At 40.0% G+C, this 26,458-nt stretch overlaps 1 protein-coding gene across 1 annotated transcript in view; it reads right to left on the bottom strand.

Annotated features, from left to right (window-relative positions):
- The window catches only part of IPO7 (importin 7), a 35,325-nt gene extending 14,673 nt beyond the window's left edge, over positions 1-20,652 (bottom strand). Inside the window, exons 1-12 of the mRNA XM_050335961.1 lie at positions 20,424-20,652; positions 11,338-11,419; positions 9,545-9,698; positions 9,068-9,226; positions 6,482-6,638; positions 5,734-5,823; positions 5,218-5,312; positions 5,031-5,115; positions 2,352-2,486; positions 1,725-1,824; positions 738-814; positions 308-424 (exon numbers count right to left, since the gene is read on the bottom strand). Coding sequence (XP_050191918.1) covers positions 308-424; positions 738-814; positions 1,725-1,824; positions 2,352-2,486; positions 5,031-5,115; positions 5,218-5,312; positions 5,734-5,823; positions 6,482-6,638; positions 9,068-9,226; positions 9,545-9,698; positions 11,338-11,419; positions 20,424-20,507 — 1,335 coding nt within the window. The 5' untranslated portion in view covers positions 20,508-20,652. The remainder of the gene's footprint in view (positions 1-307; positions 425-737; positions 815-1,724; positions 1,825-2,351; positions 2,487-5,030; positions 5,116-5,217; positions 5,313-5,733; positions 5,824-6,481; positions 6,639-9,067; positions 9,227-9,544; positions 9,699-11,337; positions 11,420-20,423) is intronic.
- Positions 20,653-26,458: the final 5,806 nt, after the last annotated feature.

The following is a 26,458-nucleotide window of genomic DNA, read 5'->3' as shown; positions in this document are numbered from 1 at the left end:
AGCCTCTCACTGAATGTTTTCTCCTTCCTTCCACAAAAAAGGGAATGTAGTTAAGCACAGCACAGAAAAATGGTGTAGTAATTCTCACTAGAAACACCGAACTTAGAGGAACTTAAAACAATAATCTGAACTTGAACATGAACCATAAAATTTGAGTAATTAAGCTGACAACAAACCCAAAACAATTAAGTAACAATTAAGCATGAATTGCTACTTGCATTTCTTCTAAGACACTGTATGTGCAAGAAAGGAAAGAAGGGGGGAAAAAAAAAAGAACCAAAAGACCCACCAGATTTGTTACACTTACTTTTAGGAGAATTTCAGCCAAAGAACCAATCATATGTAAAGCACCATCTTTCTTACGAGGGTCAGCATTTGGTTCGGTAAGGATTTGATAACAAAAGCCCATTGTCTTCTGCAGGACCTAGATTACATGTAAGGTAAATCAAAGTATTCCAGTCAATCATCTCAGGTACCACTCTCAGTGCTCTGAAATGCCTGAATATCTAATAATCTGCTCCAAGCCTGGAATTTGGGTTAATGTTTTATGTCTTTAAAAGAAACACACAGCAAATAAAAAGATCACAAATAGACCAGTGCAAAATAAATTTGAAATAGAAAATTTTAGTGTACTGCAACATGAGACCAGAAAAGTAAAACGTCTATTAATAGCTCTTTCATCAAATAAATTTAATTTAGCTAGTGTTGTATTTCAGTATAATCCTTGAACAGCTTACCTCTTTCCTTTTACTACAGGATGTAAACAATAATGTCTGAGCAGCAGTTGTTGGAGAAATGAAATCTTCAAATACATCTGTTAAATAAACATGTAACAGATATAAATATTGAGCCTTTATTACAGTTCATGGACCTAATGTATTTAGTATGAAACAAAAGAGCAATAATTTGCCTTTCAGGTGGTTAATTGTGCTTTCTTGCTACAGATATTCCAAGACCAAAGAGTAACATATTTGGATACATGTTTCATGTTCTTCATGATCACTGGCTCTATATGACTAACTTGGAATTGTGTCTTTCTTATTAAGATGAATCTTTTGAAATAGTAGAAGCAGTTGCAGTATTGACCTGTATGTTATTTGCTCTACAGGCAAGAACACTGAATTAATTGAGTTAGAAAGTGCTCAGTTTTTTATTTATCTGCAGAAGAGGATTATCAGACCCTTGTGTAATACCTGTAGTGTTTACATGTCTGTGCCTCGGACCTGAGGTATAAAAATTCCCAAACCTCTCAAGATCCCCTGCTCTAGCCACATAAACAGTCCTAATTTGTTCAGGAAGTCTGAAGCATTTCTTTCTTCTCCAGCCTTGAAGGACTTACAGTAAACCCCAACAAGCCACAGGAGGTGAAATCCAGCAAGTCTGGAACACCAGGCTGGCTCCACAACATTTGATTTACCATTGGGGTGAATCTGTTCTATCTGTACCACATGTGAAATTCCATAAGACCACTGGAAATCCAGGGCCTGGAATATTAGCTATTGTAAAGCATAACCTTTTAACATTAACCTTACGTAGTTATTGTTAGCAAGACCCGGACTGTTTGACTTGTAACAAAAACTTTGTAACTGTAGAAATTAAATACTTTTACAAGGGCAGAAACTCCCGTGTCCTCCACGGTGGCAGCTTTCACCAAAAAAGAACCTCTAAAAATCCCATCTTTGTGTGAAATCATATTTTAACACAAGTAGATTTCAAATTCTCACCAAATTTCATGCGAATATATTCATATGGATCTTCTTGCCAAAGCTCTTCATCAGCATCTGTATAGCACATCAATGGAAAAATAACATCTTGGATAATTCCCTGAAATTAAAAAATGAAAACAGGTTAGCACTTCTAAATCAACCTCTATATTCTCTCCTGTGTATCACAGATTTTGTCCATCCTGTCATTTCTTTGTATAATGTGCAAACTTGTAAAACTATTTGGATGTAGTGGATTTTATGTGGTAGTTCACCAAAAAGATCTGTTACCTTTAGGCAGAGTTACAATACAATACAAGATATTACACTGGATTTGGGTAATGGTATGTGGAGATAATTCAATGCCATAAATTCAATGGCTAACACCATCTCCAAATCTGTTGTGTTGCTGTGTTACACTGTAATCCTTAATATACTAAAGCACTAAGGAGAGAGAACAAAAATGCAATTAGCTGGCTTTGTTCATGTATCAAGGTAACCTTCACCAAACAGGCTTAAACTCTTCCCACCAGCAATTTGTATGAGAATTCACTGAAATGTGAATTCTAGCAAGGGCAGAAACTCTGTACAATAGACTGACTAATGTACTGCTGAGTCACCAAGTATTAAACCCCAAAAATGCTTTACTTGAATATGAGGTTTCAGATTCTTCCAGGTGACTGCATGTGACACTCCTTGATTGATGTAATTCAGTGTTTGCTGCAGAACTCTGGGAGCCATGTACTGCTTCTCCTTGTATTGATACAGCACCTTCAGCAACACCTAGAAAAAACAGATCTCATCAATAGCTTACACTGAGCACAGACCATTTTAACCACAATTCTACCCTCCCTCACAGGCCTACATAAGAACCCCCCCAAACTGAATAAAATCCCCCCTTTATTCATTAGACTAAAACGGGTACTGACTAATCCTTCTACCAAATGTCATTGTTAATTTTATGAGGCAATTTGCAGCTCATATCAGGTGCTGCATGCACATCTTTTAAAAATATAATCCTTTAATAAGATAAACCACACATACTAATTCATCACCACCATGCCCCAGGGGCCCGTCCCTCAGAGGTTTATTATTCCATCTTGCCACTCTTTGGGGGGCAGAAATTCTCGCCCAGCCACAGGATTTGTCAAATACTCTACACTCCCACAGTCTACTGATTCTTGCCTGTGTGCAGCCTCACAGCAGTGATACTGAGTGAAGAATGGATGTGTGTCAAAAATGATCAGCCAGCCTCTCCCTTTTGGCTTGCTGGCTTCAATTCTTCTCCTGAGGTGGCATGCAGAACTACTCACAGGGATTTCCCTTTGTTAAAAGTCCATGGCTCTCCACAATAAGGACATCAAATGGACATGGGACCATGGCTAGTAATTAAATTACAGCTCACTGGGGAGGTTTGTACTGGTAATGCAAAGGGTCTTCAGCAACCTTGAAGTTAATATATATATATTCTTTGTGGAAGAGTTTATTCAAGAAGGTCCAGTTTGCTGGTATATTTGAATTTGAGAAGGATGAGGTTTCTTGGGGTTTTTGTGTGGTGTTATTTTATTTTTTTAAATAAATATTCTCCCATGTAGCAGAACACCACACTAAAAAGTGTAAAGTCATCAACAGTCAATCAGCAATGGGGAATAGTCTTTGGAAATGAGGAGAGAGCAAAGGCCTAACAAATGGTCCTTGCAGCCATGCTACTTAGGACAAGTGTTTTTGTCCTCTCTTTACACAAATCTAAGCCATTTCATGATTTAGATGCAATAAGTAAAGATATTAAAAGACTAACAAAAGGTTTAAGAATTGCAGTGAGGTAAAGCAGGACATGGGATGGATGCTCCAAGGCAAATAAAAAAGCAATTCTGTAACAGTGCCAAGGAACAAACAGGGTTTTCTTAAAATTTCTTAAAACCTGAATTCTTAGTGTTTCCTAGATGCAGTAACATAAGGACCCCATTTGATTCAAAGAGAATGCAGACAAAAAGACAAAGTATTCTGTCGAACTGTTCACATTTATCTTTCCAAAGACTACTTTTGCCCATAGCCTTTTGTCAGAACTTCATTTTGCCTTGGAAGAGCAAAGCAACCACTGAGGCCTTAAAGAACATGTAACAATTATCTGTCTGATGTCATTTACAGGTGACAGATGAGCACCTCAGAAGGCAACGCTGACAGCCCTTGTCTGAGTAGAATGTTGGGATATATTTCCTAACACTCAATGTGACAAATGTTCTTTGTACTTTGGATGACCTTCAAAAAACAAATATTTAGGAGATACTTTCCCTACTTTTCTCCTTTTAAAGTCCTGTAGTCTAATTTCATTAGAAAACAAAGGTAAGAAAACAAACTGAAGTAAGAACTGTTCTTCTGATTCAGATCAAGGCTTTGAAGAAAACATTCTTCTCTCTGAGATTTTAATAAATTAATATTATATTTATATTTACAACCTACTCACCTTAAAATAAATGTATTTATGAGCCAAATACAAGGAGCTTTTACAAAAACTACTTGAAGTTTTTTAATAAATAAACCAGTTTCAAAAGAACTAAAGTCAGCAGTACAGCCAGAAGAATCAGATCAAACAAATTCCCAACATTCAAGGGAACTTCCTTGCCAGTCCAAAAAGTTCAAATTACTGACTTTAAACACACACACTGCAAGAGAGGGAGATGACAATTTCTGCCCGACCGATCCATTCTGTCTCTTCAGAAAAACCTGTAGGTTGCTGCCATCTGTCAGGACTTTGTGAATCATCAAATTTCTCCAATAAAGGTAAATCAAGGATAGTTTGACATAACATTCATTAATCAGCTTAGAAACTGCTTTAGTCCAAAAGATGCTTTCTAAATAACAGACCCTAAAACACAGCACAAGTAGCAACTCCAAAACAGGGAGAAACAAGTGGAAAGGAGCCATCAGACTTACCTATTTGTAAGTGAGCCCCTGCCTGATCAGGCTTTTGCAGAAGGCTGAAAGCTTAGTACTTACTGACTTTGAGTCAAAGAAAAACTGTATCAGAATTTAAAAGGTAGGTCTGAAGGTGAATGACACCACATAAATATTATAACCATCTCTTTCAGAGAGGAAAATTTAGTAACATTGGACTGAAGCTCATCTGATGGCTTGTTAGTGAAAAGTGGATTGATAATCTCTTTAATCATTCTATTTTAACACACCGACATCAGTGCTCTCCACACCAATGGGCTTGAAAAAAAAAATTGTGAAGAAGAGAAAGAAGCCTTTTCAGAAAATAAAGAAAGAAGAGATTATTACTGAACGTAAACTTATCCTACTACCCCTCCATTTAGTGTTTCTTACCTGCTGAACACCAACAGCGAAGGCTTTCAGGAACACTTCAGCAAACTCATTGTACTCCTTGGAAACATTGCCAGGGCTTCCATACCTGGAATTAGAAGTAATTATGTGAACTCAAGGGTGCAGCAATATTACTGACTCGAATATTTGTTTGGGTTTTTTTAATAAATAAAAATGTTAGAGAAAATACCTCTCAAAAAGCCTAGCTAAGATATGCAAAGCCCACTTCTTGCATTTCCACCAAGGCAACTCAGGTCTATCATCTTCATCAACTTGAAGGGTTTCCTTTCAGAAGAAAAAGAGTATTCACCAACTACTCACAAAGAGTTCAAATTATATGTAATTCGAACAACTATGTTGCTTTTAACCTGCCATTTGCACTTTTAGCTTAATATAAGTATGAAGTACAGCATATCTAAAAATCCCACAATATATGCTGTGTAAATGGTCAATCAGTTTTTGAAAAAAGAAGCCAAAATAAGTTTTGCTACAATTTGAAAACAACACAACTCCCATACAAGCTCCATATTTTCAAAATTTGTCAAGTTTAAAACACTCCATTTCAGGTTAATTTTTTTTTGTTTATTTAATTTTATTGGCACCTTTAGAGCAAAAAGAATGCAGAAATAAAAAGTTAAACTTCCTAACATTCTAATGAATGAAAAATATCTAAGCTTAAAGATATAAATAGCCAAAAGCCACTTACAGCTGGTACATCCCTATCAACAACAGTCTTCAGGATTTCTATCCACTCCGTCAGGTTTTGCTGATTTATCAACTCCAAAGGTAACGTGTACTTATTATTAAAAAAAAAAAGAAAAGAAAAAATTGTTTTTAAATGGCTTTAAAATAAATTTATGTTACTATCACAGTTTGAATTTTAGATTTCAAATCTTTGCCTACACTTAGCTATCATGAAATATTAGCAATTTACCTGGAAAATTATGCTGAAGAACTTAACACAACCTAAGCCTACATCCTAAATATCTCCAAAGGTGCTAGAGGTCTTTGCTCCAGTTAGCTTTGTTTATGCAATGCTAAAACACTACTTAAACAGATGTTACACTAATTTCTGAAGCGTTGAACAGCACATGAACAGTTTCATTCCAAAGTGGTTATTTACACTGGTAATTCTATGTAGGCTGGCCTCCACAATCTGTCCTTAGAAAACTGATTTTCTAATTGGTTTTCCAGCAAACACTCCACCTTACAGGATGGCATGTGCCAGTTCTAATTGTATCTATCTAATGCCAACCAGGAATAGCACTGTGCAGAAGTAAAAGCACAAGGCAATCAAACATACCAGAAACTTGTGATTCACAGAGCTGAGTAGCAGGGAAATGATTCAGATGTAATCTAATATTGTAATATTTGTGTCACTTACTATTTTAAGGAAAAGCATAATGCTTTAATTTAAATTACTGATCAAGTATGTAAAAAGTTTATTTTTTTACCTGCACAAGGGCGTAAAATATTTTGAAAATCTGTTTCTGGATGAGGACAGACTGATCTGATGGATCATTCAAGAGCTGAATGAAGCTATCCTTCAGAACTGGTAGAAAATGTTGCATGGCAGCTATCAAAGGACTCCGCTCCTCTGGTTTCTTGTACCTTTAGAGAAGAACAAACCAGTTTTGTAGATCTTTCAGGCAGCTTTCAAATTTTAAAAGTCCACCTTTCCCCAGTGTAGACACAAGTAGGTTATACACATATACATGTTCATAACAACATATGATTTAAAAAAGTCCCCCAGCCATTTCTTGTTACAGAATCTGAAATAAAGCTATGGCCAGACAGTAAATCACAGTTGAGAAATACATTTATCAGAGTGCACAATTTATCAAAATATTTGCAGGAGCTAGATCACTTCACTGACACTGAAGAAAGTAAACTGTGAAGTCTCTCAGTCTACCATTGATGTCTCTCACATCTTATCATTCCATTTGCCCAAATCCAACTACCTGACAGAGAAGGGAGGCTTCAAGGCCATATTGGGCAGACTCAGAGCAGGTGATTGCAATCACCCTTGAATTAGCACCTCAGACCCCCCTGTGCTGGTGACACTCACACTTTGCCTGTGCTGAAAAACAAAGCTCCATTTCCTTTCTCAAACATTTCAAAATTCCTGAAAGGAAACGATGCCACGTTTTGAAATCTTTGCCCCAAGTTTTAACTTACAAACAAGACTTGTCCTTACTGGTGATGACAACAAGGTAAAACATCGCTTTAAGATTGTACAGCTTTATTTTTTGATTAAGCAATTAATGCTGTCATACTCTTGGACTCATGGGAGATTTCTGCGCTACAGGATTGGGCTTTGGTTTGGTTTGTTTTTCAAACAAATTTTTCATAGACTTTTCACTAATATTAAATAGCAATGCTCAGCTTCTTTAACAGTGCCAGTTTTCAGAAATATATAAGGTAAAGACTGCTCAATCTGCTGCCAGATGGCATGTTCTGTAAAAACTACTACGAAACACTGAGCTCCAAAATCCTGTTCAATAATACAATTTCCATGCATTTTCTGAAACAGAAACCTAAATTAAATGTTGCTTAGGAAAACTCAGTTTCTAATTTCTGCAAGACACAATCAAAAAAGACCAGAATAAGTGGCTATGCAAAGAGCAGCCATTTGATCTGGCTGATTGGATTTGGAGAAAAAAAATTGTTGAAAACCCCAAGATATTGACCTTCCACACTAAGAAAAAAAAATATTCAATAGCTACATACTGAAGTAACAAACTTTACAGAGACCTGCCTGCAGCCATATCGTTACACACTGAAGTGTGCATATTCCTACATGATTTGTGACATGGAAGTGACCCCTATTGACTTCACCAGAAAGCTGAACAAGCAGGAGCGGTTCCCGGGCTCAGCTGAAGTGTTTGATCAGCTAAGACTACAGACACACCCTTAGCTGATCACACAATGACTCTGCTCAGATCAGAATTCCTCCCTAAACAAGGATTGCTACCATCATAATACACTACCAGTGAACACCTCATGATTTATATCTCACAGATCTCTGCAGCATACTTGGTTCAAGATGTTTAAACTGAAAATCAAGTGAGAAATTAGTTTGCTTTCCTTTTCTAGCAGGAATTGCAATTTTTATCCACTAAAGAAACTCCCACATGGGATTACAAAGGTCTTTATAAGCATTCCTGTAAAAGTATTATTGAGGAAGTGGCATTCACCTGGTTTACACTAATTTATGTAAAATTCATTACATTATACAGGGAAATTATTCAATGTAACACTTTAAATCAAATACCTGAAACAGAAACATTATGCACACGAGTGCTTCAAAAGAGTAAGTTGGGATTCCATCAGTTCCACTACTCCAGTTCCCTGGCTCCAGGACTGTACTTTTCTCTGACCCAGCTCAAATGAGCTTCTTCCATGGCAGCAGCAACAGCCAAGCCCCACAGAGCTGCTCAAAGTGCATCATCAACTTCAAAGCTCTGAGCAGACACAGATACAGAGCCAAGAACGTTCACATATCCCAGCCCAATGCCTTGATATAAGAGCACAGTGGGCTTTGATAAAGGTACCCTGATGGGTTGGATGAGGCTATCAAAGTCATCATTCTAAAGACAGTCAGCTAATTCTGAGCTTTCTGACATTCCAGATTTCACACTTTGAAACGTTTTTATGTTTATTGTCACCGAGTACTTGAGTGCAAAGTGTTTAAACCTGGCTTAGATAATCATTGTCTGCAAAAGTTATGATTTTGAGCAGACTTTCTTACTGCTATCAATCCATACATAACAACTACCAAATGAAGGCTTTAAAACATCCTCTTTTTTTCTCATCTCAAACCCTTAATGAAGGCAGTATTTCCTGTAATTTTTAGTGGAGAAGATACATGAGTCAACATCTACATGGCAAGTATTTAAAGAATATTTGCTAAAATTAGACTTCCATCACCTTTGTGCAGTCCCACAGACAATTCTATATGGTTACAATATACACAGAGAATACAAAGAACACACACTAATATATCAGTTCTGCTGGGTTTTATGGTAGAAAGAACTTACTCATAGTTTTTCACAAGTTGATAAAGACAAAGAAGAATTCCAAGCCAACAAGCACTGTTGTCAGACTGGAGATAAAATCCAATTTTCTCCACAACTGCAGTCCAGCGACTAGGATAGTCATACTTGATAATGTGGTGAATGCAAGTAGTAAGTTGTACTCTAGAAATCAAAGGCACAATAATTAAATTTCAGTCACTACTATTATTTTAGTAATATTCTTCTAGTGTTTAAACAGTGAATATTGTCCATACTTAGACTTAAAGTTAGGTTTTCTTTAGAAGGTTTAGGTTCTGTACTTTCTGCTTCATAGTCTCCATTTCAGGAACCTTAAATTTCTACATGCCACACAAGCTGAAAACTATTTTTCCATCTACATTAATTCTATGCTTGGGATACACAGTGTATGACAATGATGCTTAGCACCCAACAGTCAGAATCCACAGGCAATTAATTCATAGAGAGGCTCAAACTGCTCACCTGATCAGCTCAGGAGAGTGGATAATGGCTTCTACAATATTCTCACGAATACAATGTCTATCTTCTTCTGGGATGGAGTAAGGTGGGATCTCTCCTGGTGCAGTTTCACGGTCTGGCCAATACTGGGTTATCATATTTTTCAAGTAGATAACCCCTGTGCGACAAAAGTGGCAAATCAGCTGGCAACCATTCAAAGTACAAAACAAACACACATCTTGCAAACAAATCTTTATTAAAACAAAACTGATGGAAACTACTAAATCATTGACCCTTCCTGAGTAGGAGAACTATACAAACCATGTAAATTATTAATCTAGTAATTTACTAAGTTGATACTCTTTTACCCATTTATTGTGATGTATTTTTGGTTCTGTAAAGAATGTGTTTTCATATAAAAATATTAAAAGTATTGCTCATATCTGTGATCCAGATAGATAGTTGTGGAACATTTTAGCAACACACTTCTGAAAAATCCTTTATAATTATTTTCTCAGTATTTTCATTAAAACAAAGCTAATCACTGCTAATGGTGACCTCAAACATCCCTTGTAAGCAAAAAAAAATTTAATTAAGTTTGTGATACATGAGTGAACACTAAAGAGAAACAGAGCTCCTTTATACCAAGGTTATGGGCCACATCAATTTGTAGCAATCAGGCTGCTGGCACAAATGCCTCCATTTACCATTTGACAACCAAATCCAAACTGCTTGTGTGGCAGAATTTGAATTACAGCACTCAGAAAAGTACTTCTAAAATGCAACAGGAAATCTCAAATGGCAAACTATTAACAGTTACTATTAATCTAACTCTACATACAGATCCATAAAGCAACTTCTTTTCCTGAATCTCATATGCACCTTTTGAAGATTCAGAAATGAAAGGGTTTCTGAAAGTGTCTGCAGAGGTTAAGGAACACTCAGCAGATCTCTGCTATTACAAGACTGAAGCGATGCAGACTTCAGTCTGCCCTCAGTGGGATTTATCATGCCATTAATTGCTTTGCAAACACACGCCGTTTGTAAGCTGTGCCTTGTATGAGCCATCCCCACTCTCCACAGAATGCTTTGGGGTTTAATTGGCTTACATGGAGGAGGGTGAAATTTCAGGGCTTGTTTGCAAACATTCCCCTTTTCTTGCATTTTATACATGGCAAGCAGTAACCTTTTTGAGTCATCACCTGAATGGCACCCCCAAACAACATGATAAAAATGTAAGTTAAGCTTATGCTGCAACTTTGAGCAGTCTGCTACGTGGAAGATCCAAATTAATGATCTAGGTCATGTTTCCTGACCAGTCAGAAAACCCCCTGAAATATCACACTAAAATCCTCTATCAAGTACTTATAGAAGCTTTAAGATGGTGTCTGGAGTTGCCAATATTCAACATCCAATTTTACTGATGGCTCCCGTGCAAATAAGCAGGGTTCCAAGAGGCATGATTTGTTTTCTTCCACTCAATCTGTTAGAAACATTAGCATTAACAGTACAAGGTTAAATTACCTCCTTGGACCAAGTGTAGCAGCATCATAAACCTTTCTGTTCCCCCAAAGACCATCACTCACTAGAGATAAATGGGAACAATCACTCAAGAGCCAGACACCTTTTCTTTCTGTCTTTCCTCTTCGGAGTCTGGTGCCAGATAATAGCTCATGATGACTGTAATTCGAGCAACTCCCAAATTTTGAGCATTTGAGATTAAAACCATTAGAATTCTTGAACAGTATCTGCACGAGTACTTTTGTGTATGCACCACTGAAGTAGATAGAGAAAAAAAAAAGCACTCGGAAACTTGCCTGCCTGTCTCACTGGTAAATCCAGTTGCTCGGACATAGTGATCTGAAGAAGGGTTGAAACAAAGTTCACTGACTTATGAGCCTGCAGAGAGGGGGGAAAAAAAAAAGAGAGCATTATTTAGTCATAGTTTGCTAAGTTTTAGAATACTCCCATTAGGTTTTACAATATCTTTATAATGATGTAATGCAATCAATAGGATACCAGCAACTCAGTTTCACAGGAGTCAGCTCATCGGCCAAAGCATTCCAAAGCTTCGTGCTCACTGTAGTTTGAAGACAGCACAGGGCAGGAAAAACCCTACCGTTTAAGGTAACAGAGCTGAAGAAACCACTGAACAGGCTCCAGGAATCAGCCTTTCACAGTCACCAAACATGTTCCCCATTCAGAACAAAAACTTGAAACAAGAGCACCTAAACAGCCAGAAAAACCCAAGCACAGCAAGTTTACAGCCCCCTTTAGCAAGGTATGAATTCATTATATAATGAGCTAAGAAACAGATGGTAACTATGTTTTAAAACTAAGCCCAACTTTAAGCAAGCCCTTCCAACTCATTTCATCTTTCTGAAAAACCAGCTTCAAGGGATCACTGATGCAGTAAGTGCCTGCAGACCCACACAAAAGCAAACCAATAGCAGGGAGACCCAAACAGGGACACATCTCCAGAATAACAACTTCCCAAAGATTTGCAAGAGTTCACTTACAAAGAAAACAAAACATGTTAGCTTTCTTACAATAATGAGAAATTTCATTGATGCATTAAATACTATATTGTATTTTCAATATGAGGAAACAAACCTCAACATTATTACAGCATTCTTTACCCACCTTCCCCAAGCATCAAAACCTCGAGACATTAAATTAATTTTGCTGGTAGAAGTGAACTGCAATCTTTAAAAATTAACTCTACTTTTTTTAACTGAAAGCCAACATAATTTGTCTCAAGGTTAGGAGTCAATGGACATGAGTTACAGTGCGAAATCTCTATTTTACACCTGGGAAAAAAATTCACAAGGGAGGCCAAGGTCTGAAACTCCTGTCCACAGAAGCTGTAGGACTTCATTCTGTGAGATAATCAGTTGGACAAGTCCCAATTTACCTCATCTAACTTCCACACAGCTTTGCTTGGGGCTTGACCAGATATCTGCACAGTTCCCTTCTAACCTAATTACTCCATGATTCAAATTGCCAAGATATATTTCTGCTTTATCTTCACTTACATTTCAGTATTGTTTCCTATGTTCTTTGCAGCTCCCCTATCAAAGACAACTGCACAGATCCACATAATTTAACCAGTTAAACTCCTAGGAAAACACCTCTTACCTACTTGCTACTCAGTTTACTACTCCCTACATAAGGCAAGTAAGTGAATACTTTGAAAACTACTGAAATTACACTATTTATCAGAAACAAATGGCTGTCTCAGATACTGCAGCAAATCCATGCTATAAAGAGAAATAACCAGGAATTGCCTTTCTATTCTTTTAGTAGGACCAAAAGCTCTTCTGACAGTATGAAATTATGTCAACATTCCTCCTAAGTGTGTAACACTGCTCAGCTCACTCCTACAGTACCAGAATCCTCTCTCCAACTTTTCCCTAGCAAGGATCTCCTATATGTTCCAGTACATACAAGTGCAAAAGGGACAGGCTGGGACACAACATTTGTGCTAAGATTTGATTTAGCATTGCTTGTTTTCTACCTCCTGTTATTTAAAACAGATTTTAAATGAAGAACAAACTTGATGTAAGAATCTCCCCCAAATGTTAAAACATTGAACACGTTCACCCTGTGCACTACAAATCTACAGGCTCCAGAACAGCCAGAAGCAACAGGGGCACCTGCTCCCAGTGAAATGTTTATTTGCAGAGTGTGATTTGATGAACTGGGAGTCAGTGACACTGCAACATGAGCACTCGTCTTTCTGACCCACGTGCCTCTGGTATCCCCAAAGTCCTGAAGAAGCAAATACACTTTCAAATGAAAAAAAAAAAAAAAAAAAAAGCAAGCACTTGTTTTCAATTGTAAAGTTAATTGAATAAATAAAAGCTAGTTGAATAAATAAATTTAAAATAAAATTTATTTATTGGGTTTTATTTCTACTACAGTTCCACGTCCGTTAAGTTCCTTCCTTCTTTTCTTAAGTCACATTAATAGACACAACACATACCAAATGACATCAGAGCCTATTTCAGCACAGCACTCAATTATATGTTTAACATTAATGTCAGCGGAAGTGCTCCTGTACTTAACGTGCTATGAGCTTGAGAAAGCTTTCAGTTTCAACAACCTTTAACTCACCTACAAATAAGGTCATATCTAGTCTACATAAAATGGACTTTAAAGTGCAAACTACTGTCTTTCCGCAAGGACTATAAATTTAACAGATACCTTTTCTATAGTAAAATCTCACAATGTATTTCATGTTTGTAAAGTCAAAATATGAAGGATTCCTTTCTCTTTTCCATGATAAATGACCATTATTGTTTTAATAAAAACTAATAATTTCAGTAACAAATATGGAAATGGCTGAAGAAGTATCATGAAACTAATGGGAAAAAAACCAAAGAAATGGAGTTAAAAGAATCTCATGTCTTAAAAGCAACAAAAAATCAACAGCGGTGTATAAAACTGCCACACATTGAAATTTAATAAAATACCAAAGAACAATCCTGTCTTCATTTTAAAATAAACAGGACTGAGTCTGTGCCTATAGCAAGCTAGGGAAGCTCCCTAGAAATACAAATTACATTAGTATGTGGGATTAATACATTTTCACTTTGAACTATAAGTAGTTTCAAAGGGCAGAACCAAAACATTACCAAAACAAATCTATACCATCATCTGGTTTTGTTTGGTTGGTTTTTGTTTGTTGGTTTGTTTTTTTTAAAAATCTTACAAGCATCATCTTATTAGCAGCTGAAGCATCGGACACCAGCCATGAGGATGAGCTACTTTATCAGGTTTAGTGGTTCAAAGCAGATTCAGACCAGATATAATCTGTGCTTTTAATACAAGGTAGCATAAGTAAAATACCTTGTACTTGCCAATCAAAGCCTCCTCTTAATCCATTCAGTTAATACCTAAATTCACAGAGAGCTACATTAACATTTCTATGCATTCTAAATGGAAAAAAAAGAATTCTGCACTCTTTACAATGACCGCCTTCCCCCAAGCCACTGAAAGGAAGGTGATTCCAGAGAAAGCAAAATGTAGGGAGCAGTAAGGACATTTCCATGAAGACAAGTGTGTACTGACTGGTGAAATAAAATCCTGGGTACTACAGTAACTGGTCACTTGCTCTGCTTTACTCTTAAAAAGAACATCTAATGTTTTACTGGTACCAGGAAAAACACCCCTGAACCTAAAATAAGACACCACACAGGTGTCTTTCGGTATCTACATCATTAAAAAATACTGAACCCACATCCATTTCAGCTGTTGTCATCTTTAATAATTTTACTCCCCAAAGAGGGTTGCCTCTCAGGACAGCATGCTCCTCTTCACTGACAGCACTGCTAAGAAAAACAACTATACTGCAAAAACACCTATTTTAGGTACATATTCTATAAAATTGGTACACTGTACATATGTGTATTTTAGACAAATATAAAGATATGCTTGCTTCTGGGTTTAGTGCACATGATTAACCAGAACACTTCACTATACTCAAGGTAAGCTGCAAATGAAGATTCATTAAAGGCCCACCAAGGAATTATCTGAATGCAGAGGATTCTGCTGGCCCATGCACAGCCCCAGTCTCCAGAAGAATCAGGTGCACTGATGTCACTTCAGTGAGAGCCACAGGCAAGAAGTATCATTCTACACAGAAGTCCCACAGCTCCAGCACTGGGCAATCAGGATCTCACAATGGTTGATATCACACACTCTAAACTGCTTGGAGTACAGAAACAATTTCTAGTACTTTAAAGTTCTGACTGTGGTAAAACTTGGTCTTTTATTCTCTTGCTCTCTGTTTAAAAATACCCTTTAAAAATAAATATTAACCTTAGAGAACTACAACGGTATTTTTTTAAAAAGTAGTTCTGTCACAAAGTCAGTTTTCCAACATGTAACTCAACATTTAAAGAAAAACAAAACCAAAACTCATCTGAAGTAGTCCTTCCCCCTTACACATCATCCAGCATGCCATGTCACTGGTATGACTTTGCTGTCTAAGAGCCAAAGAATTCAGGGACTTTTCCCAAGAGCAATCTTTGCTATGCAGCCTGGCTAGCTGAGGAATGTGTTCTATCAGACCACAAACCTTGCACCACTGTCTGTTAATATCAATCACTGTTCCAGAACATACAATCTTTCTGCATATTACTCTGTTTTTCCTAGCAGAGTTGGTTTGCTAGACATGTGCTAAAACAGACTTTAGAGAAAAGTGACATACCAGCCACACAACCTAAAATAGAAATGAAGTTTGAAGTTGACATTAAAGAGACCTGTTCATGGCGTATGAACCATCAACAGTTAATTACAATGCAGGAAAACACTTTTCCTCCAGTAATGATACTCACTAAAGTAAGTTATGCTCATCTTTAATACCAGAACTATTCGTATCTCACACAAAGCCTGCATGTCACTAAATGATAAGAACAAGTTTCATCTTGGGTAAAAAGGCCTCCATGCATTCTTCTCAGACATGAGGAATTTGACACACCATAACAGGCATATTACAATAGGTACCTCCTTTACTGCTGCCAAAAAAGCAACAGAGAACAACAATACTTACTATAGGTTGCTGAACTAGAACCTCAGGTTATTTTAATATAGCTATTCAAAGTAGCACATGTGAATAAAGGCTAAAATTTTTAAAGGTAAGTAGCTGAAAAACATATAAATGCAATGCATCTCCATCATTCCAATTCCAAAAAATATCTACATGCAATTTTTTATCTTAGCCACAACAGGACTGGGTGCACTTAAGTATTACACTGAGCTGAAACTGGGCTTTTTCATAGAAAAGTAAGGTCAGGAACTGTAAGGCCATGCTAAATCACCAAACTGCCCTGTAGCACTCTTTCAATGCTTTTTTTAAGAACTGTGCAGGTGTGGAAGTCATTCTGACCTCAGGTTTTTGCAAGCCAGTTCTGCCACCTCTTCTGCAGCTACAATGTATATGCAAACCTAGTTGTATATCCACAAAAGATACAAAGCACTTATCAGATCTTCCAAACCACCTTGTTGCTCATTTCATCACAATGCTGGTTGCAAGACTATTTGCTCTCCTGTTGGCCGAGGAAAAAGGAATGCGCTCCAAGCAGAGGCTTGCTAAGCACACACAGTAACTATTTGCTAAGTCATGAGAAAGTGGCAAGTGGCCCTGTCTGCTCGGATTTTACCTTGTGCTGGGGAACTTAAATCAGGAAAGAAACTTCTCCCTAATGAAGACAAGGCTCCCTTGGTTCCTTACTGCCCCCAAGGGGATTACGGGTGTTGGACCAGCCTTGACACACGCAGCTTAAAAACACCCTTTCCCAAAGTATCTCTCATCTAGCACACACCAAAATATATGGACGGGTTCCATCTGTACAGGGGAAATGAGAATAACTAAGTACTTTGGGTAAAATGTCACACTAACAACTTCAAAAGAGAACCCATGATCTGATAATCAAAGCCAGGAAACTCAAGCTCTGCTCTTGCTCTCACACTGCACTACAGAGCCATAGGTGTTACACATGAAGACCAAGTTAGAAAAGGTTAACAAAAAATTAACGGTGGGGGTAACACTATAATCACCTAGCCTAAAGTATCCATAGCATTTCAGCATTTGGAAAGCTCTGCCCGAAAGGCACTGCGTAGGAAGCAGCTTCCTTTTTCCCCTTTGATAACCTTTCACTCCAAAACTCTCAGTAGTTTAGAGTCCAATCATTTAATATAATCATTCCATCGTTATGACATTTGTATCTATTAAGCAGGCAGTGAAAGGCACTGAACTAGGCCCAACTGCATTTTGTTAAACTGATGGCCATGGTGACCAGTCAACAAGACTTCCTTTTTTGCCTTTGCCTGTCACTGATATCAGAATATAAAAAAGCTAAACATAACTTCTGAAAGGTACTTCTCAGTAGAGCATCAGAATAATGTTTTCCTAAACAAACTCTGTTAGGCTTTGACTTTAAAATTGGTGAGTTATAGGGGATTGCTCTTTTTTTCCCTAAACATTCTCAGACACAAAATTTGGGTTGTTAGTCTAAAAAGATACACTAATAGCTCACACAGCAAGGTTAATCTCAGAGACTTACAAGACAGACATCACAGTTAAGCTATACATTCCCTGGAATTACAAAGAAGAAACCTGCAAGGAAAGTAATATCTAGCAACTGCACCTTCATAAATATGTTGATATTAAAAGATAAAACAACACTGTGTAATATTTTCAGTTGTCATTCCTGCATTGTTAAAATACCTATTTTCATCACCATTTCTGAGAAACACTTTTTATATGCAGTACAAAGACTGTTCCTCAAAAGGCAGCAACATCTCCTTGCTGCTTTCCAGTAGTTTACTTGAAGAGTCTGGCTCTAAGCCCTGGTAAAACACAGCTTTCCCCTGTAAGACAGGGACAGAGATGGGTGAACACCTCAGGCTATCTCATCAGCTGAAAATTCCAGACTGAGAGAAGCTGTTGGACACAAGAGCTAGTGGTCTCATTCCCTATAACTTCTTTTCACAGTGAGAAAAGTAAAGCCAAAGAGACTGGAATACCTGCTTTTTAACATTATCTCAAGTCTATTAAGTTCTCACAGCATTTTATATGCAGGCAATATAACCTGATAAAACTCAGCAAATGAAGAAATTAGGCATAGAACAATTCATGACTTAGCCAAGGTCAAAGGGAAAACAACATAGCCTGGACAAATCCAGAACCATATAACCCTTCTCCAGTCAGTGGAAACTTGGTTGATTGATAGGGTATGATGACGACAGATCTAGACACTTAACTCTTCCGATAATCAGGAATATCAATTACTGACTGAACCACCTTCTTTTCTGGTAAGGTAAAATGACCATCCTGCTGAAAACCAGACTCATCAGCTCAACAGAGGCACTTCTGACAAGTTAGAGGTAAACTGAAAGGTCAACCAAGGACAGCTATAAACTATAAAAACACTTGTGCAGCCTGGCCATTTGCAAGAACAGTGTGCCCCTCTGTTACAACCTCATCTTTACAGATCAAGTGACCACCACACCTGTAGGAAAGTATTAACTGGTAACAAAATTGCCCTAACATTCAACAAATTCAGAGCAGTATCCTGTAAGCAAATGCATAACTGACTTCAATAAACATGCCAAACCAAGACCACGCATGCAACTATAGCTGTATGTATGTACAAGTGCTGGCAGATTTAGGGTTTAGCAAATTGTTCTTATCACAAAATATCTATGAAAGATTAGTGATGCCACATTTCCAACGACACACGAATTCTTACACGCTGGTTCAGTAACATCTGGTGTTTTCAGAGGGGCACATATATTTGGATTTTATGCCAATTTAGCACTTGTGTAGTACACTACAGACCATGGAGTTCTGATTCAAAAGTGCATACAAAAGCCGGTGGGCACGATCCTTCATGCAAGAGTTTGCCATTTGCTGAAGACCTCGACTGGCAGTGAAGGCAATTTCCTGCACCTTCAGCAACTCAATACCTGCAGAAAATAACTATATTTCAAGCAAGTTACTATATATAGGCATGCAATGAACAAGAAAAAAAAAATTAATTTTGGGGCCAGCTTAAGATTTCACAGACATTACTGTCTTTATAGGCCATTACGTTATTTTAATTTTTGATTTAAATAGCAAACACTAACGTTCTTTTAAACAGAGTATATGGAAAAGACAGTAATTACTTTATACAAACCTCAATTAATCACTGAGTAGTTTTACAGCTATCTATTTCAAATGTACCTAATATTTCTTTTCCATTCACTTACTAAACGACATGCAGGAGTTTGGCTTAATTACACTTTTTTTATAATCTGAAAAGCCATACTTTCAGGTTTTGAAAGTTTCTTCACTGCTAGCAGAACATTTGGTCCACCTTTATCTAAGCTCTGCTGAACATCTGTTGCATTAAATTAGTATCGTCAGGCCCAAAGTCTGCTTAAGAGCAACAAAGAAAAACGCTTGTGGAAAAGGCCAACTACAGGCACCACAGGAGCTGCCACACAGGCTTATCCTTCACCTCCTCCGTCAAGAGATCACCTCTTCTCTGAGGCAAACACTAGAATATCTTTATTTTCTCCAAATTGTCTAAAAGTCCCGTGGCTGTGTCTTATCAATAAAGCTTTTGCCTCTGGTGAGGTTAAGTGGACCAAAAATACAATCTTCCTCCAAAATTGAAGCCTGTGGAACTAGGACCTGCTGTTTTTGTTATATCCCGGTTTGACACGTGAATGCAGCCAAAGAGCACGACACACCTGGGCTGAGAACCCTCTCTTTCCCCTGGACACGTGTCCATACGCTCCCAGAAAGCACACCCGCCTCGGCAGCCCAGCGGACCTCGCAGTCCAGGGGATTTGGAACACCAAACGCCGCCAGGCTGCCAGATTTGATTCCGAACTCAGCCCAGGCCACTCTTATGGGCTGCGCTGCTCGTAAAGCGATGCGGGTCTTGCTACCTCCTTCCCCGCTGACAAATTCCTGCCTTCCGCACCCACAGGCCGATGTCCCTTAGACAGTCCCAGGCAGGGCTGGGTCCGGCCCGAGCCACCGCGGGCCTGCACCGAGGCCGGGTCACCCCCCTCGGCCGATCGCGCTTTTCCCGGCCGAGCACCAAGACAATGGAGGCGAATCGTTCCCGCCAGGAGAGGAACGGGGGCCTCGGCCGCCCCCCGGCGCTGCCCCCCGGCCCGAGCAGCCCCGCCCGGCCCCGCTGCCATGTGCGGGGACAATGCGCGCCGGGCCCGGCCCGCGCTCGCCGGGACACGGCCGGAGGGAAGGGCCCGGGGGCGGGGGGGACGGGCCGGGGGCACGGCGAGGACCCTCAGCGCCCCCGCCCCGCTCCCCCTCTCCCGGGCCGGCCGCGGCCCCGCTCCCAGCGCCGCGGCCCCGGCCCAGGCCCGGCGGCGCCCTCACCTCGTTGAGCTGCCGCTCGGCAGCTTCGCGCAGCGCCGGGTCCATGGTGCCGCGCAGGGCCTCGATGATGCCGCTGGGGTCCATGGCGGGGGCAGCGCGGGGGGCAGAGGGCAGGGGCCGGGGCTGCGCCGAGCGCACATGGACCCGCCGCCTCCAGCGGCCGCCGGCGCGAAAGGAAGGGAGAGCGCCAAGGGCCCGGATAGAGCTGCCCCCGCCGCCGACGGGAGCGGCGCCCCTTCCGCCGCACGGCCCGCCCCGCCCCGCCGCGGGGCGCCGCGGGAGATGCAGTCCCGGCAGAACGGGCCGGGGCGCCGCGGCAAGGGCAGCCTGGGCCGGCCGACCACACGGCCCGGGGCGCCCCGGGAGATGCGGGCCGGACCAGGCCGGACCGACCGCGCAGCCCGGGACGCCTCAGGAGCTGCGGTGACCGCACGAACGGCCCCGTCGCGGGAGCCGCCGTCGGGCACCGGCCGCCCGCCCGCAGCACCCGCCCCGCCCGAGCCGAACCGAACCGAACCCCCGGGCCGGCAAACGTCCCGAGCGATTCCGTTGTTTTAGCGAAAATCCCTCCCTCCACAACGCCCGCGCCCCGCTTTCAGAGACGCTCGGGAGGCTCGGCGAGGAAGGAGGGATGCGTGGAGGCATCATGGACACGGGGCGCAAGCCGTGCTGGTTTTAGGAAAGAAAAGAAAAACCACGAAGATGTGTCAAAATTGTGTCAGAAGACCCATATAAACAGAGCTGTCGCTCGTGAAAGGTTTAGAAAACGTCTTAAGAGGGAGCTGGGGTTGTTTAGGCTGGAGTAGAGGAAGCTCAGGGGGGACCTAATCGCTCTCCACAACCACCTGAAAGGAGGTTATAGCCAGGTGGGTGTCGGCCTCTTCTGCAGTGAAAGGACCGGAGGAAATGGCCTTAAGCTGAGACAGGGAAGATTCAGATTAGATATTAGAAACAAATTTTCACTGTTCAGGTGGTCAGGCATTGGAATAGGTTTGCCTGGGAAAGTGGTGGAGTCATCATCCCTGGAGGTGTTCAAGAGGCATCTGGATCTGGCACTGGATGATGTGGTTTAGTGGTTCAGGGGTTACAGTGGCAGTGCTGGGCTGGCAGTTGGACTAGATGATCTCAAAGATCTCTTCCAACCTTGATGATGGCATGATTCTATGATTCTGAAGGTGTGACTCAATCACAGATCAGAACTGGAATCCTTTACTTGGTCCTCTGTAAGTCTCTTCTGCAGGTATCGACCTATGAGTGTTTGAGAACTGAAGTACTTTCACATCCATGAGTAATCACGATAAAATGAGCAACGCTATTTATAAGTTAGTGATTGGTAAAATTTAATTGGCAGTATACAGTCATTCACTGTTGTGCTTTCATTTGAGGCATGACTTGCAGTGATGTACTTGAAACCTTTAGAGTTATTTCATGAGAGGAGTTTATTGAACAGTCAGATAATAGAATCAAGAAAAAACTTTCACAAACAGCCCATCCTGGAATGACTCTGAAATGAAGGCGCATATCAGACAGAAGAGCAGAAATGCAAATACATACAGAAAATAACAAAATTCAAAAGTGATACAATTTAGAAAATTGATAAGGGGCACTATGTCTTTACAGTTAAGTTAAACAATTTCAGGAAATGCCAAATTAAAACTTGATTCCCTTTCTCACCCTGCTGTGCTAGTGGTCTTGCAAATGTTTACCACACGTGGAGTTAGTGTGGGGCACAGGCCATTCACAAATTGTAACTTGGATTTGCTTGGAGCCAGCTTGGAATGGAAGGCCATCCCTCTCTCAGATGGCCACCAACCCACACTTTGGCCTGAGGCAGACCAATCAGTACATCTCAGCTGGCAAAATCTGCACAAGTCAGGTCTACCTAGAGAGTCTTTGCATATATGGAACAGCAAAACAGACTTGCTTTTGTATATAATTTTTCCAAGTCAGTAATTTTCCCATTATTGTTGCTGAACTAAACCACGGGTTTCTGAGGTTCTCTAGCTACTGGTGGGCTTTTTTATACATATTGCAAAAAAAAAAAGTGATTTTCACTACACAGCTTTTTTTCTACTGCAAGTGTGAAAATGAGCGACTCATTTACAAAACTAAACAGCGAAGCAGCAATGAATGCCTGGCTTTCTAAGTAAACCTGGGAGACATATGGACCCAGATGACCCAAGTGCAATGTACCATAATTTCAGGACATGATGTCATACAATGTTCTTTTATAAGTTGCCCAGATCTGCAGTCACACTCCAATTCTAGATGTTGCCCAAAATAAATTAAAAACACAAAAACCAAAAAATGGTGAAATGCTGTAGATTCAATACCATTAAAAAAATGCTACAACAAAGTCTTTTCCTTGCTTTTGTGTCACAGCACAGATAACAAGATCAAATCTCAGTGCTCTTTGTATCAAAGGAGCAAAGCAATAATGCCTCCAGCCAGGGAGAACTTCGCTGCTAAGCTGATCCAACAACTTATGAAACAGAATATATCTTCTCTAAAAATAAAAATAAGTACTTTAAAGGATAGAGGGCTCATGACGTGCTGGTTATACATAATGCTGTGTGTCAGATGTACAGATATGAAATGCTGCAAAGAAAAGCACAACGGGATGTGAGCCGTTGTCAGCAGAGGAGCTGTGGCAAGAGAAGCTTATGCCAGGGCTGTTGCCGTTTGGATACAAAAGTGAGGAGGACACGTTAAAGTTGTGCAAAAGAATGTGTAAGCAGTTGAAGAAAACCTTGCCTGTCCAGGAATGTTTGCATTGCCAAGGACGTTTGTATTCACATCTTCTAATAACAATAGCTAACTTCACAGCAGGATTAATGGTGTAAACGACTCACAGAAAACAGTAAATGCAACATTCAGTCAAGGTGGAAGTTTCATGTAGGCTGGATGCCAGATTTGAGAAGAAATATCCATGAGGTTAAAAAAGAACTTATTACAAATCTGAACAATTTGCTGATGGATTACATTTGCCACGGGTGGCTTAGTGTTAAAGAGAGAGATGGAGTAGTAAAGATCAAAGAAAACTGACATACCAGCAGTTTGAGTGGAGCAACCAAACAGATGCCAACTGACAACAAAGTACAAGGGACTGGTGAGCTGTGGTGTCTTGAACACCAAAGATTAAATAAAAGATTAAATAAACATACCCGATTCTGTCAGATACTTTCTTTGAACACTGTTTGCAGGACAAAAGAGACTTTAGGCCTACCCATCACAGAACAGAAATTAGTGAGGACTTTGGCCAAAACTGTTTAGCAGACAAAGGAGGCACGAATAAATATCTTGCAAGATGCAACAGATGAGTTGATAAAAGACTTTAATTTTTAAGGCAGATTTCAAGCCACAAGATTTAACATCGGAGAGAAATGTGTCCCTTAAGCCAGACAAGCCTCATCAAATTCTTGGTGTCAGAACAGAAAAGATGTGTACATGCTGCAGAGATTAGCTGCCCAGTGCTGTTCTCTGTTGTGTAGGAATGCTACGTGTATACAATGTAGACAAGCTCAGGCCCCTGTGGGAGAAGGGAGCCTCTCAAATTATCTCATAAAGGGCAGATGTGGTATAGCACAGGCCTCAGACATTGGATGCAAATCGGTCACAATTAGTCCCGAAGATAAACATACTCTCACAGATTGTCTGTCTTGGGGTTAGCAGTCGTGTGTATTTTCTCTGGAAAGCTGGAACACTAACAAAGACAATATTTGTCAGCTTTAATAAAGTAGAATACTCCTCTGGAGCTGACTGCAAAGCACTGCTTAGCATGCATGCCTTTCTAGGGTACTCTCTACTGTCAATGGAAAACTAGGAGCCAAAAATTGTGTATAAAGGCAGCACAGCTATCAAAAGACCCTTCCCGTCAAGTTTGGGTGCTTTCACCAGATGTGTCTAAAGAATTGTGCATTAATTTTTATGCCATCCACATACTTAAAAAAAAAAGGGCAATAACTGAAAAATGCTGCTATCAGCTGTTCTGTGCTGGAACAGGTCTGACAGCAGCCAAATTGACTCCAGCTATGCAGAGTGTATTCCTGCATCAACAGCATTCCAGATATCAACCCAGGATCTGGAAAAAAATACTTGCCTGTGAAGGTACTTACCAGTCCTACAGATCCAAAGGGAATTTGAACTGGAGTGAGTGGCTAATCACCAGCACTCAAAGTTACCTTGGAGCTACTTCTGCTAAATCAAAAATGGTGATAGGAAGAAAAAAGTATGCACAGAAATATTGTACCAATATGCAAAGTTTGCAAATTACTATTTATATTAGTCTTGAAAGACAAAAGTTCAAGTGGGATTCAGATACGAAACTACAAAATTAAGCATGATAGTCAACATGTTTTGGTGTAAAATCATCAAACAAAGGTGATTGTTTGAGGAGTTCTGGCTGGGAAAATAGTAGACTTCTTTGCTTTAAAATACCACAACAGGCTATAATCCTGAGTACACACAAAAAGGGCTGAGAACTGGCTGAATTACAATTCTCAGTAAAAAGCTGATAAGTGAGGAGTGATTATTTAAGGGAACAATTTCTATTGGATTTCTGCTGTTACCACTGACTGACCCTTTGCTATTTGATACTTCAGGCAGTTTTGAAATAAATATAAAATTCACTGCAGATCATTATGAGGGTTACTTAATAGTAGAAAAACAATCCTGTGTGGACGGGACAAGCTGGTAACCGGAACAACAAACAGAAATGCACTTTAATGCAGACAAATGTGAAACTACACATGTAGGCAGGTTTCCGTGGGCTGAAAGGATCATCAGGGATACTGCGGACATGCAGGTTGACATGAGCTCCCAGCAGGACATTGTGGCAACAGACTTACCACAATCCTTGAGCTGAAAACAGAAGTCTGAAAAGAGGGAGTGGGGAAGTGATTTGTCCCTCGCTTTGGAGCTGGAGAGACTGGTGCTCCATTGCCAGACAATAGCACTGGCATTTACAGTTTTTAAGTATTTACGAATGCAGTGTATAAAATAGCCCTCAAAATTATTGGAGATGAAGAGTTTATTCTCTATTTGAAATGTCCAAGGTAGGTTTAAGGCAAAAGTTGTGAGGAGTCTTTATGGCTGTATGTCCCAAGATGAAGCAGAGATTTAGTGGGCAGTGTAAGGGAGGAGGTTTCTTGTGGAATCCCTGCTTCGAAGCTGAATCAAGCCAAGAGAGCAGGATGCCATAGCACGGCCACCTGATGGTTTCACAGCTCCCTTTAATCCCCTTTAGTCAGCTGGCAGTTGGCTTCACCTCTAAGGCAAACTTCGCTGAAATTTTGTTCAGAATGGGTGTAAGGAAGGCTCTAAGCTTCTCTATGAGGAGCCATGAGCTCAGTAGTCTCTCCACCCCTCCAAAAAGAAAGCAGGAACCATCCTCAACCTCTCCAGCCAGATGGCAAGGCTTGAGCAGATGCTAAACCCTGTATTCAAACAAGTTTCCCATGGGACAGATGCTGAAAACAAGATTCGGGCATTAGCTGGTGGAAGTGAGTGCAGGTGGAAGTGAGTAGCAGTGCTGAGATGAAGCAGGAAAGAAACAGTTGCTGTAATAGAGCCAAGGATACTAAGCTCCTGAGTAAATGCCAAGGAGATAGAGATTTTTTACAGCTCTTACACCAGTGTTTTACTAAAAAAATTTTAAAAATAACTACCCAAAACAAACAAACAAACAAGGCAAGAAAACACAAAAATCTCTGATGAGTGGTTCTTCTGAGTTCAGAAATACTGGACTTCTTTATAAACATCCCTTCAAAAGGTGCAGGACTCCCTCATCAATTCTTACTTTAACAACTAACTCTGGACAGCAAGGTGGGGGGAAAGAGCAAGAGTTTCTTGTCAAGAAGACAATAGTGGGTACTGAACAGCTCTTTAGTGAAGAAAGATGTAACAGGATCAAATGTCAAACAGGTGAAACTAGAGAATCTGAAAAAAATTCCCAGTGGCACTAGTCAGTACTCTCAATGTTTTCTAAGTGAGACTGGATGCAGTTCTGGAAGGTAAGTTTTAGTGAAAACACAAGC

Source organism: Myiozetetes cayanensis, unplaced genomic scaffold, assembly GCF_022539395.1.
Source record: "Myiozetetes cayanensis isolate MyiCay16 unplaced genomic scaffold, myiCay2020 scf6-25, whole genome shotgun sequence".
In the NCBI taxonomy this organism is placed as follows: Eukaryota; Metazoa; Chordata; class Aves; order Passeriformes; family Tyrannidae; genus Myiozetetes; species Myiozetetes cayanensis.
This window is presented reverse-complemented; position numbering and strand designations above follow the sequence as displayed.